This window comes from Gorilla gorilla, chromosome 15, assembly GCF_029281585.2.
Source record: "Gorilla gorilla gorilla isolate KB3781 chromosome 15, NHGRI_mGorGor1-v2.1_pri, whole genome shotgun sequence".
NCBI lineage: Eukaryota > Metazoa > Chordata > Mammalia > Primates > Hominidae > Gorilla > Gorilla gorilla.
This window is the reverse complement of record NC_073239.2, coordinates 79021888-79036213: the sequence shown is the minus strand read 5'-3', so window position 1 is coordinate 79036213 and position 14326 is coordinate 79021888. Positions and strand designations below refer to the sequence as shown.

Genomic DNA, 14326 nt, shown 5'->3' with positions numbered 1-14326 from the left:
AATACAAATCTGGCCATGTCACTCTCACTAATAAACACAAACAAAGTCTTCAATACTTCCCACTAGTCTCAAGATAAAAGCTCAATTTCTTGGTATAGACTCTCTTCTTTGGCCCTATCTTCTAGTCTCATTGCTTACCACTGCTGCCATTATACACTGCATTCTACTACATTGAACTTCCTCCCCTCCTCCAACCCAATGTGTTCTTTTTCCCTGTCTCATCTGTACATGCTCCCCATGCTCTGACATCCCGACTAATACTCAGCCTCATATGACTTTTGTTCATTAAGTTCAATTTGGATATCACTTTATCTGGGAATATTTGCTGACCTTTCTGACCTTTTTCTCTCACTCCCACCAGTTCAGATAACCCTCTTATACTCTCCACTAAAACCTAGTTTTAGCCTGTCTCAGCACTTATCACCAGTATTATCGCTGCCTATTTGTCTGCAAAGATGCAGTTTTCCAATGGTAAAGAGAGGGATTGCCTTATTAACCATTGAACCCCTGATGCTTAGCTCGTGACTACCATGTGCTAGACCCTCAATAAATATTTTGTAATGAATGTTCATGTCTAGTCAGGAAGCTCAACTTTTTCTTTCGGTCTCAAGTTTTCAAACTTGTGCAATGAAGCTAAACCTCCTCATTGTAGAACCCCTCCACTAGAGTGCCAGAAAACAGTGACTAGCATCATTATAGAAAGGAAAGAAAGCATTCAAATTTTACCAACATGATCTCCTTTTGCTAAAATTCCTGAATGGAACCATCATAAAATAATTATCTCCTCAATCACATTTTTATTAAAATCAATTTATAAATGTCTTGATCTTTATCTGCAATTTTTACTACTAACATGCACACATTATTCTCCTTAAAACTCAGAATGTTAGGGTGTTTCCCAAATTCAATCATTCTGTACATTCTGTTCAATGCAGGCAGCAAGCTGATTAGTGTTTACTGCTCATTTTCCCACCTAACGACCAGTCAAACTTTTTAAAGCGTAAACGCAGATCTCTGTAATTTACTGTTCTCTCCAAAAGCATTGTAAGATAGGAAACAAATTACAACCTGCAGTTTTCTTTCTATGTTGATCTTTTTCTATTCCAGTTTGATGTGTTATTTTATGCACTTATCTGCTGAGAAACACAAGGTGTGAAATTACACTTCAGGTGTGAAAACACTTTTCTGTCTCAGAAACAGGGCTCTCTTCTCTTCAAACTATTCTACAGAAAAAGCTGTCAGAAAACCAACAATGAGGTAGTGGATTTGTATTTCTGAAGCTGCATAGCTACATGATTCCTGTAGAAAAAGTTCAATCCAGTCACCAAACTGATTGGGCAATTGTGCTGCCAGGTATAGCAGTGGGAATTGAGTTAATCTTGCAAACAAAAGCATGCTCATTTCACAAAGAGAGCAATTTCAAGCTTTATCCTGCCATAAGATTATTTTCTAATTATGAGAAAGGCCACTTACTACCAAATTACTATCACTGAAGTTGGATTGTATGTGTATAACGCAGAGAAATAATAATAATCTTAAAAGCAATCCAGTCTGAAGACACCAGACAAAAGGAAGGAAAATGTTCATTGTTCTAGTTCAAAAGGGAAACTTCTATTAACACTAATAATGCACCTACTTCTTAACTTTCAGAGCAGAGGCTGTGCCCAGGAAATTCTGCTTCTATGGAATAGTTGGGGAGCATGACCGGGGTCTTTTGGGGTTCCGTGACTTACTCTGATGAACACCAGTCAGAATGAATGGAGAAAGACTCTAGCTAAGTAAATATGCCATTTAAATAAGCTGCGTTTTAATCTTTGGAAACTGGTAATAGTGGCTACAAAACAATGCTGAGCAATATTTTCTTTTCTGGTGGTGATTCAGAAAGCTTTATAGTATCTTTAGTAACTCAGAACCATTAGCAAAACACTGAATGGGTCATAATCCCTTGACAGCCCTGTCAACTGTTTTACTAGTCACTTCCCTTTTTCTTGCTAAAGGAACATGCCACTTGTACTACAATATTTATAATAGTACATAATCTCCAAATTATTATGGCACAAAAGTATGTCATTTGGAACTCAGAAGGCATTTTTCCAAAGAAACAACATGGTACCCAGTAGTTAAACAGCCCCCACAAAATACCTACCCATTTGCAGCATAATTTTCTACGAATTGCTGAGCTGAGCCTTGGCCTAGGGGTCAGAGGAACTATGAATCTCTGGGATACAGGGTAAGGGAAAGGAATTTGGCCATTTAACTTTCCCTTTTAATTTATTAATATGTATAAACAATTTTAAACACATATGAAAATTTAAAAAATCACACAAATTGACAGGATATTTAGAATTTGTCACATGTGCTACTAATGTTTCTGCCTTTTCATTGATTTTTAAGAAATAAAACATTGCAACTGAAGATCCTTTAGTCTCCCTCTTTGGGATCCTGTCCAACTTCTTTTCTCAACAAAGGTAATCACTATGTTGGATTTGGAGTTTATCATTTCCAGTTTATCATTTCCATATATGTATTTAAACTTTCAATATGTAAATACAGGTGTCCAAAATATATTTAATAGAATTTTGCACATTAGAAAATTTAACATTGTAGTGTATGTCTTTCTAAAACTTAATTTACCATTAATTTTTTATATTATCTCTATGTATACATGTATGTGATTCATTTATTTTATCTTCTGTGTGTAACGTTCCAATGTATTAATAAATTATAATTCATTTTTTCATTCTGTTAATGAACATTTAATTGCTTATAATTACCAAAAATTAAAAAGATTGCACTGAACGTTTTTCTCTATTTTGCATTATATCAATATTCAAAAATTTCTCTAGGATATACCTAGAAGTGAATGACTGTGCTCTTTACAAATTCTAGACACAAAATCTTTGCCAGTTGTATTAATTGCTACTACCTTCTACCTGCCTTTCAGCTTCATTTATAGTCATTTGCAGTATGTTTTAAATTTTTGTGGAGTCAGGTTTATTGGTGTCTTCTTTTAAGTTGATGCTTTTTAAAAGAAACCCTACCCAAACTCAATAGTCTCCCATATTATCTTCTGAATCTTAAGATCTTGTTTTTCACATTTGATCTTTAATACAGCTGTAATTGAGCTTTGCATGTGGTGTAAGGTAGGGATCTAAATTTTCTACATAGGACGGATTATTCATTAAATAATCTATTATCTCCCCACTAATTTGTAATACCATGTCTGTCAAATATCAAGTTTCCAAGCTTCAGTGTCTTCCCTAAGTCTGACAATATTTATTATAATCATTTTATAACATGTCTTGATATCTGCTAGGGATAATCCCTCTACCATCTTTTTAAAAGCTATTTTAGTTATTCTACTCTCTTGCTTGGTTTAATTGGCTCTTGCATATGAATTTTAGAATGAGTTTGCCAAGCTCTGTAAAAAACAAAACAAGATAAAAAAAAAAACTAAAACAAAAATACTAAGAAACACTTGGGATTCTGGTTGGTATTGTACTGGACATATAATTTGGAAAAAAAATTGTTGTTTTTACAATATGGAATATTCTTGCTAATGAACATAGTATATATAGATATGTGTGTGCTTGTGTGTGTATATAGTTTCTGTTTGTGTCTTTCATAAAGTTCTGTTGTTTTTCTATAATTTTCATATTCATCTTTTATTATTTTTTGGTATCTTAGATATTTTGTTCCTATTATAAATAGTAACATTTTAAAGCTCCACTTTCTGATTGTTGCTGATGTATTATAACACAACTGATTTTATATAAGAAATATTACTTTATAGATTTTCATTTATTTTTAATGTTGATAATAAGATTTTCTACAAATAATGAATGGCAGCTTCATTTCTTCCTTTCATTCTTTAAATGTTTATTTATTTTTCTTATTATACTGAACTGCCTCAAGCTTCCAGTCTAATATTAAACAAAACTACTGGTGGGAATCCTTATTTTGCTCTTGACTATAAAGGGATTTGAGGATTAAGAATTGGTATAGATTTCCTTAAAATATCCACTGTCAAGTTGAGCAAGTTTCTTTCTGTGCCACATTATTAGTTATTGATATTTACTACAATATCCACCATTCTAAGATCTTTCCTGGGTGAAAGATATAAACCCTTAAAATGACATTCCCCTAGTCTCTTATCAGTAAGGTTCCACTAAAGAAAGCTATGGCAAGAGACAGGAAAGTGGAAGGAGAGAGAGCCCCAGTACTCTAGAACTGGTTGCAGGCATGTGTAGGCATTAGAAGATGACAATGGAAAATTTTTGCCCATAGTGATCACTAGATGAGAATGGAAAAATTTTGCCCATATTGATCAAAGATCCCTATAAAAAAATCACCTGTCCTGTGTGCAAACAGTTCAGAGCCTATTGGCATCTCTCCTGTAATGCCTTATACTCCTGAACTTCCTGAAAACAGTCTTCCTGATCTTTACTACCTTGTCTTCCAATGTTTAAATCCCATAATAACTTCTGATCAAACATACCTAGAATATTTGCTATTTTCCTGAAAATATGTGACTGATACAGTAATTGCTAACCTGAACTGGAATGCTGCTATCATAAAAATAAAATAAGATTGGGGATTGGTCTAGAAGTTGGGTATCAGGTAATGAATAAACTAATATCAGAGGATATAAGAGTGAAGATCCATAATCCATATTATGAGATGGTAAAACTTCCACCTGCTATAACTTAGAATAAAGAACATGTGCCTAATGAGTTTGTTGCTCTAAAAAAAGAAATTGAAAAATGGAATGTTAGAAGTATGTATTCAGTACTACTGGCAGCATTTAGGGGGAAGAGGGGAAAAGTTAAGCTTGGGAAAGAACTGACCAGTATGCAAGAAAAAAGAGAAAATACAGAAATTCAGCCCTGGCTGGAAGAGTTGATTGATTCCGGATCTCTGAAGAAAGAGATTTTAAAAGGCTTTGAGCCACAAAGGCCCAGTAAACTTTCTCAGGTGAATAATGTGACATTTAATTCAGGTCAAATATCAAATTAACAGTGTGGTCTTTACACCAGAATTGAATTATCTGAGCCATGTGACCGAGTTCTGAAAAATGGAATATGAGAAGTGATAAATGTCACCTTCAATCATGGTTATATTCAACCACTCCCACCCAAGCAAGAAATCTCCCATGCTGTCTCTTCCCTTTCCATGCCAACAATAGAGGTCACATTTTGAATATCATCACCTCAGTAAACGGGGAGTGCCTGTATGTCTGAGTTACAGCTTAGAGAAGAGTCATATAACTACTTTGGACTGTAATGCAAAGGAGAAATAAGCTTTTGCTGTGTGAAGCCCCTGAGTCAGCAGGGTTTAATCATTACATCATAGCCCAGTCTATATTAACACATCTTCTATTACACATCTGCTAAGATTTTTGTCAGTAATGAAGAGTGCATTCTGCCAAAAGCAACTTTTTGCATCTATTGAGATAATCATAATTTTTTCAAAAATTTTATTTTTTAATCAAAAGCTTCTATTTGCATCTGCTGAGATTATCATAAGGCTTTCTCATAAGCCAGTTAATATGGTGAATTACACTAGAAGATTTTCCTAATATCAAATCATTCTTGCATTCCTGAGCTAAGCCCAATTCATTGGTCATTAATGGCTTCCTTCCTTATATATTATAAAGCTAGGTGGACCCAGTATAAACTGTAGTGTGTTTATAGTATGAGGCAGTGTGAGGAAGAGGGGCAGGGAGGGACTGGGAAAAAGAGAGAGACCTTAATCTAATATCTTTTACATAGCAATTTTTGTCTCTTTATATTTATTATGACTACTGATATATTTTGATTTATATTTACTGTTTGGTTTGTGCTTTCTATTTATCATGCATTTTTCTAAACTTTAAAAAGTATTTTCTCTGCTTTCTATTGAATTGGTTACATTTGCTTTATTCTCATTTATTCCCTCTATTGGTTTAAAAGATTAAAATTTTAATATGTTCACTTGGTTTAATGTCTAAAATTAATCAAAATCTCTACTCTCTTCTATTTTTAAATCTCTTAATTTTTTAAATAGACTTAATTTTTTAGAACTGTTTTAGTTTCTTAACAAAATTGAGCAGAAGGTACAGAGATTTCCCATAAACTCCCTGCTCCCACATACATACAGCCTGCTAATCTCTTCATTTTAATACTAGTATTTCTTTTCCTTGAAGCAACATCAGTCTAAACATCCAGCTGTCATATTTCTTACTCATAACCTGGTTTTGCAATATCCTCTGATCTCTCTCCAGTGTATTTTTTTCAATTTTAAAAAATTGTGTTAAAATACACACAACAAAATTTACCATTTTAACACATTTAAGTGTACATTTCAGTGGTATTAGATTCATAATGTTGTACAAAATCACCACCATCCATCTCCAGAACTCTTTTCATCTTGTAAAAACTGAAACTCCATATCCATTAAATGATAACTCCCCATTTCCCTCTCCTCCACCCCCTGGCAACCACCATTCTACTGGCTTTTATGATTTTTTTTTCTACTCTAAATACCTCTTATAAGTGGAATCATACAGTGTTTGTCTTTTTGTGACTGGCTTATTTCATTTAACATAATGTCCTCAAGATTCATCCATACTGCAGCATATGTCAGAATTTTTTTCCTTTTTAAGGTTGAATAGTATTCCTTATATGTATATACCACATTTTGCTCATACATTAATCCCTCAATGGACACTTAGGCTGCTTCCACATTTTAGCTATAGTGAATAATGTTGCTATGAACATGGGTGTACAAATTTCTCAAGACCCTGCTTTCAATTCCTTGGAGTACATACCCACAAATGGATTTGCTGGGTTATATGGTGATTCTATTTTTCATCTTTTCAGGAACTGTCATACTGTTTCACACAGGAGCTGTACCATTTTACATTCCTACCAGTAATGGACAAGGGCTCCAATTTCTCCACATTCTCATTAACACTTGTTAGTGTGTGTGTGTGTGTGTGTGTGTGTGTGTGTGTTATAGTAGCCATCCTAATGGGTATGAGGTGGTATCTCACTGTAGTTTTGATTTGCATTTTCCTGATGATTGATTTTGAGCATTTTTTCATATTTCTATTGGCCATTTATATATCAACTTTGGAGGAATGTCTACTCAAGTCTTTAATCCAGTTTTAAACTCACATTGTTTTGTTGCTGAGTTTTAGGAGTTCTCTATATATTCTGGATATTAGTTTGTTATCAGATATATAATTTGCAAATATTTTCTCCCATTCTATGGGTGGTCTATTTACTCTATTATCTTTTGATGCACAAAATTTTTGAACTTACATGAAGTCCAGTTGTCTATTTTTAATTTTGTTGCCTATGCATTTGTTGTCATATCCAAGAAATCACTGCCAAATCCAAGGTCATAAAGTTTTTGCCCTATGTTTTCTTCAAAGAGTTTTATAGTTTTAGGTGTTATATTTAGGTCTTTCATCCATTTTGAGTTCATTTTTATATATGGTATTAGGTAAGGATCCAACTTCATGCTTTTGCAGGTTGAGATCCACTTTTTCTAGCACCATTGGTTGAATAGACTATCCTTTTTCCTTTGAATGGTCTCGGCAGCCTTGTCAAAAATCATTTGGAGTCACTCTCCCGTTCCCATATTTATGTAATTTCTGCCTAGAATTTTATTACCATTTTGTGGTAGTACCCCCAATAGTAGTCATTTTTCCTACCACTCCTGTTCTTGCTTTATGCAATCCATGCAGGCCTATATTTACTTACATGTTAACCAATTTATTTGTTCATTCTTCCTTCTTGCTTCTCATTACTTCCTTCTAATTTCAATTGCTTTCTTTCTCAATTGCATCATTTAGTCGCTTTTTCCTAATGAAAAACTCTGTCAAACTTTGTGGAAAATATCTTTATTTTTCCTTCACTCAGGGAACAAAATGTTAAGCTGAGTATTTTTCTCCCAATACTTTGATATTCTTTTCCCATTGTCCTCTGGTTTCCATTAATGTTGTTAAAAAGTCTGTCCTCAGTCTTACTGTGATTCCTCTGTAGGTAACTGGGTTTTTTAACATCTTTATTGCAATATAATTGACATACCATGTGATATGGTTTGACTATGTCCCCAGCCAAATCTCATCTTGAATTGTGGCTCCCATACTTCCCACATGTTGTGGGAGGGACCCGGTGGGAGGTAACTGAATCATGGGGGTGGGTCTTTCCGTGCTGTTCTCATGATAGTGAATAAATCTCATGAGATCTGATGGTTTTATAAAGGGGAGTTTCCCTGCACAAGTTCTCTCTTGTATGCCACCATGTAAGACATGCCTTTTGCCTTCCATCATGATTGTGAGGCCTCCCCAGCCACGTGGAACTGTGAGTCCACTAAACCTCTTTTACTTTATAAATTACTCAGTCTTGGGTACGTCTTTATCAGCAGCGTAAAAACAGACTAATACACCATGGTAACTATCTTTTCTTTTCTATTGCTTTTAATATTTTTTAACTTTGATATCATCGTGAGAATTAGAGTTGATGTAGAAAAAGGAATATCACCTATGCACTCAATAAGTTAGTGCCTCATCTAAATTTTCATATGAAATGGCCATGACTCTGAGCAGAAAGGGGCTCTTAATACACTATATTTAACAAAAACTGGACCAGGATTCTAAAAGAAGGTCATATGTCTCATATATGTTCATTTTCACTGAGTCTTTTTTTCCCTGCACTCTGTAGAGCACATTTTCTGAATCCCACTTGTTCTTCACACAAAACATGAGGGAGCTTGATTTGCTTGTTTTTCTTTCCTTTAGTCTCTGCTATTGTGAGTGCCTAACAAGGTTAATATGCTGCTGCTGTTAAGTATTATCATTTGGGGTGTAATTATCATGTGTGGCTAATCATGCACATGCTGAGAAGCTGGGGAACTTGTTTTTAACTGGAGGGAACATCTTAATGATAGTTTTTGACAAGGACCATTATATCTGTACATATACACATATATACACAATGCAGTAATACACTGTAGAAGGAGACATAGCAAAGCTGAAGATAGAGAAAGAGAACCTGTCAACACAATACCTAACTTTTTTGAAACATAGCAGTATATCTGTAACACTAGCTTGTTAACCTCATTTAATAAGGAAAATGTAATTCAGAGACGTTAAATCAAATGTTGAGGCCATGCAGCAGTTGGATAGCAGGGCTAGGATAAGAACAGAATAGAGCTGCAAAGTTGTTATTGAATTGCTTTCCCGTGAAGCCAAATTCAAAAGATGATCAAATGTTTCTAACTGTTACTGCTAACTTTTCCAAAAGCATTTGTAAATGCACATCAGGATTTCAGATGTCTGCTAGACACTATACACTGCTTTTTCATCTGGACCATTAGCCAGGGACAGACCTGGAGGTTATCATTTGCCATCAGAAGATTTGTAGACTACCCTATACCATCTTAATAGCAACAATAGTTTTGAACACTGACCACGTGTAGTAAATGAGACATCACCTTGAAAATGGCTGGTGTGACATTTGGCATGTTGTTACTTGATTTGCACTAAGATAAGTTCATGCTGCTACCGTACTTATTTATGTTTATAAATAGGTTCTATAGGCTAGTTACAGTAATTTTCAAATAGCCTATTTTATCTTCTTAGCCCACATACATGATTTTTTTTTTAAAAATCACAACACTTTATAACATGGGCATTTTCACCAAAAGATGATTGATAGACAGATACATAGAAATGAAGTTCGAAAAGAAGAAATGCCCAGCCAAATACTTTCCCTTGTGATGGATGCGCTTTATGGAGGACACTAGAAAAGATACCCTCAGGTTCAGATGCTCAGTACCCCATTTTTTTTTTTTAGATGGAATCTCACTCTGTGGCCCAGGCTGGAGAGCAGTGGTGCGATCTTGGCACACTGCAACCTCAACCTCCCAGGTTCCAGCAATTCTCCTGCCTCAGCCTCCTAAGTAGCTGGGATTACAGGCACCTGCCACCATGCCTGGCTAATTTTTTGTATTTTTAGTAGGCATGGGGTTTCACCATTTTGACCAGGCTGGTCTCAAACTCCTGACCTCAGGTGATCTGCCCACCTGGGCCCCCCAAAGTGCTGGGATTACAGGCATGAGTCACCAAGCCCAGCCAGTACCCCATCTTTCTGATCCAAGGTTTATCTAGGGAAATAGAGTGACATCTCAATCACTCTAATTAAAAAAAAAAAAAGTATTGCCAACCACAGAGGTCCCTATCCACAGCTAAGACTCATTTTACTTTTACCAACTTGACCCAGCTTATCTACTTCATACCACACTAGATTGTATTCCCCAGTATTTTATACCTAAAATTTCAAATATATAGAATATTTGAAATAATTGTACGGTGGAGGTCCCTATACCCACCACCTTAAGTTTTCGATTGTTTTATTTTTTCTCACATATCTGTGCCTCTATTCATCCATTAATCCATTTTAATTGTAGCCATTGTTGCTCTCCAATGCTAAAAATTTCAGCATGCATTTCATTAGCTAGAGTTTAATATTTTACAGTTCTTTTTTAAGGTAAAATTTACCTATAGTGAAGTGCACAAAGCTCAGTGCCATTCACCAACTTCTGACAAATGCATACATCCATTTAACTCACATCCCTATCAATATATAGATAAAAAATTTTAAAGAATAACAAAATACAGAATATTCCCATCACCCCAGAACATTTCCTCATGTCCCTACCTAGTACATCCTAGCACCAATACCATTCCTGACACCACCACTCCTTTGCTTTTTTTCCCCACTATAGAGTAGTTTTGCTTACTGCAGAATTTCTTACCAATGGAATCAAGCAGTAGGTAACTCAGTAAGTTTGTGAGATTCCTCCATGCTGTTGAATGCCTACATTTAATTTTATTACTTTGTATTGCTGAATAGTATTCAATTATATATCTTAATTTGCTTATTCACTCTTCTCTAGATGGGCGTGAGGACTGTCTAGTTTTTGTCGTTATGAATAAAGCTGCTATAAACATTCTTGCATGGGTCTTTTTTTCTTTTTTGACTTACCGGTTACTGCCCAAGAACGTAACTGCTAGATTCTCAGTGCATGTTTAGTTTTATATAAAAAAAAGCTTCTACGCCTTTTCCCAAAGTGGTTGTTCCATTTTACACTCACACCAAGAATGTATTCTCCACATCCTCACCAATACTTGGTGCAAATTTTTCATTTTAGCCATGCTGGGGGCTGTGCAGTGGAGGCTCTGGTTGGAGCCGGCGGAGACTCACATTTCTATTATTGCCCCCACTACCTCCAGCCCATCAGAGAAAGGAGCCCTCTCGCCCAAGGATTTTACCTCAGAAGGGGAGGGGGTTTCTATCTCAGTGGCTTATTTCTTCTAAGACCCCAACAGAGGAGAAGAACTTCATCTACTGTTTGTTCAGTTCCTCTGTCTTACTTAGGAGGAAAAGTTTAAAAAATATCCGATTATCTAACTGGGTCAGGTTGGTGAATTCAAAGTTGCCTTTTGTTGTATGATATATTTTGAGGCAAAAAGATTCTCACTTCTAAATCCTAGCCGCTGTCTCTCTTTCCAGCAACATGTAAAACCTTAACAATATTCAAGAGAAGAAAAGTTCCTAACACTCAGGCTCAACCTATTTTCCTTCACACTTCCCTAAGAACCATGCTTTATGTGATCATGACCGCCCCGTCGGGCAGGATTGAGGTCACGGAGGAGGTAACTGCACCTGAGCCGAGAGCCTCAACCACAAGCTGTCATGGCCCTCAGTGGTACAAGTTCCCCTGGCCGGCGGCGACCCTGTGGTGGACTCTGCAGCAGGCCCCAGGCTGCCGCCGGCTCTCCCTCTGCCGTGGGGAGCGGTGCACTTGGCATGCGGCCTCCGCCTTTCCCCACTCCCAGCTCCATTCCTCTCCTGGCTCCTGTCCTCTCTTCTTCTCCCCCTCTTCCTTCCAACTCTTCTCAGTTACCTCATAAAACTCGTGTCCCCTCATTCTTTCTCTCTCTTGTTCTCTTCCATATGGGAACTAAAAATGTATCCCAAGCTTGCCATGTAACTGTCAAAGTAGTGTGAGTGCCATAATGAAGCGAGACATAATGAAAAACCAAGGCCGTCGACATCTAAAGCCCTTGAAAATTCCAAGAGGTCCCTTTCAGAAGCTCCACAAAGGAACCTTCTACTTTCTCATCCCTTCCTAATTAAACTGGCTTTTCCTCAAGTACCAGCATTCTACAGAGACAAAAAACTTTTGTCTTCACTATTGGGTTTCTATTTTAATTACTAGCATCACGGCAGCATTGTTTTCTATTCCATGGGTTGCAAAGATACAACATGTCAGTTACATTTTAAGTTTTATTGCAACACTATGCCTATGGCAAATCATGTACTAAATGCCAAATAGACTTAAACTTCTGGAATAAAATCCATTTCTAAATTAGGACTTGCCTTTTTTTCCTATTTGGTTTTAAATATTTGTTACAGGAATTTCATCTTTAGCATATTTATGTAGATATTTATTAAGATATAATAGTTCCATCCTCAACATCACAGTTTTGCATGTATTACAGGTATGTAAACTTATAAAGTATATACTATACTGACTCCTTTTTTATAGATGAGGAAACTGAGATTCAGAACAGTTTCATAACACAATTTTTTGTTTGTTTGTTTGTTTGTTGTTTTTTGTTTTTTTGAGACAGAGTCTCATTCTGTCACCCAGGCTGGAGTGCAGTGGTGCAATCTTGGCTCACTGCAACCTCCACCTCCTTGGTTCAAGCGATTCTCTGGCCTCAGCCTCCCAAGTAGCTGGGATTACAGGCGTGTACCACCAAGCTCAGCTAATTTTTATTATTTTCCATAGAGCTGGGGTTTCTCCGTGTTGGCCAGGCTGGTCTCAAACCCCTGGCCTGAGGTGATCCATTCACCTCGGCCTCCCAAAGCGCTGGGATTATAGGCATTGAGCCACCGTGCCTAGCCAGTAACTCACAACTATTATAATAAGTGGCAGAGCCTGAATTCACACCTTGGTTTGTTGGCCTCCAGCTGGTACTTTCTCAAGCACGATGATGTACCTCTCCTCTGGATTGCCTGGTACCACCCAATATACAAAATAAAGCTTCCCAGCATGGACTTGAATAGGCCATGATTGTGTGATCCACAACCCCATCATTCTCTGCATCTCTACCCTGTTCCTAAAAAATTGTTCAGACTTTACCTGATCTCAGAAGGACAGCAAAAGAGGTTAGCAAAAGTTCAGAAGGCAAAGTAGTAAATCCAGACAGATCTCTAGTAAATTCAGAGCTATTCTGGAAAACAAATTGGTATCTAGCAAAAAGAGTCTAGCTATGCAATTAATAATAAGCATCTATTATGCATTCTAAATAGCCCTCATGTGGCTCTGAGTGTCGACATAGAATATGGCTGATAAACCCAGTCTATTCTGTTATCCAAAGTGCTGGGGCATTCCTTACTAATTTGCCCTAATGGTTTTCATACAAGTTGACTAACAAGATACCCCCATTCCACAGATCCTTTGTGGGCTGCAGCATAGTTAAGGGCAAAAAAAGAGTGAGAGCCCAGATTCAGTTGTAGGAGATGACTCTTTTCCAGTGGTGCTCCTAGTTCTTCACCTGCTGCTGATACATGAGGCCTGAGTCCACTGTATCTTTCAGCCTGCCACAAATATACTGATTTCATCCTTCTTTCAATAACAGTTTGGTGCCCATGGTGGGCAGGCTCCCTAGCCCTCTACTCTACTCCCTTCTAGTTTACCTTCCTGACTCAAAAGACTAGAAATTCAACAACAGTTTCAGACTCTCTTGCAGCTAGCATTCCAGATCCAAATTAAGTCCTCCAATTAGGTGTATTTGCATGAGGTCCAGAAGGCAGAAGCAAAAAAGAAATCATCTTCCTGGCCCCCTTTCAAGCTTTTTTGCTGAAAAACAAGATCATAAAAAGGTAAGCTAACTTTTTAACAGCATGCTTCTAATGTTCAATCTCTAACTTCCTAGGTGGTGAGAGGCTGTTGAGGCAACTGAAAACAGCAGCTTTTTGAGTCTGGCTTTCTGAACCTTGGACTGCAGCTCTGGGGATATACCTTGAACCCCTCTTTCCAGTGACAATCTCAAAAGTGGCAGTTCCCCTAGAAAGCCAGTCCTATTGCCCCAGATCTGCCTCCTTTACTTCCTTTCTCTGTCTCCATTAACATTTCTTGTGCATTCACTATGTGGTAGGCATGGTACTAAATGCTTTAAATAAATCATTTCATTTAAACTCCAAAACAACTCCATCAGGAAGGTACTATTAATATCTTTTTTTGCCAGATGAGTTAGCTGTGT

General features: G+C 36.8%; 1 protein-coding gene across 9 annotated transcripts in view; it reads right to left on the bottom strand.

The window, feature by feature from the left end:
* Positions 1–14326, bottom strand: part of SYT16 (synaptotagmin 16) — a 318945-nt gene that overhangs the window by 30156 nt on the left and 274463 nt on the right. The window contains exon 8 of one of the 9 annotated variants that reach the window (XM_055361138.2): positions 10022–13923. The exons of the other annotated variants lie outside the window; for them this stretch is intronic. Within the exon in view, the coding sequence (XP_055217113.2) occupies positions 13892–13923 (32 nt within the window). The 3' untranslated portion in view covers positions 10022–13891. Of the gene's footprint in view, positions 1–10021; positions 13924–14326 lie in introns of those variants that run through there. 9 annotated transcript variants of the gene reach the window in all.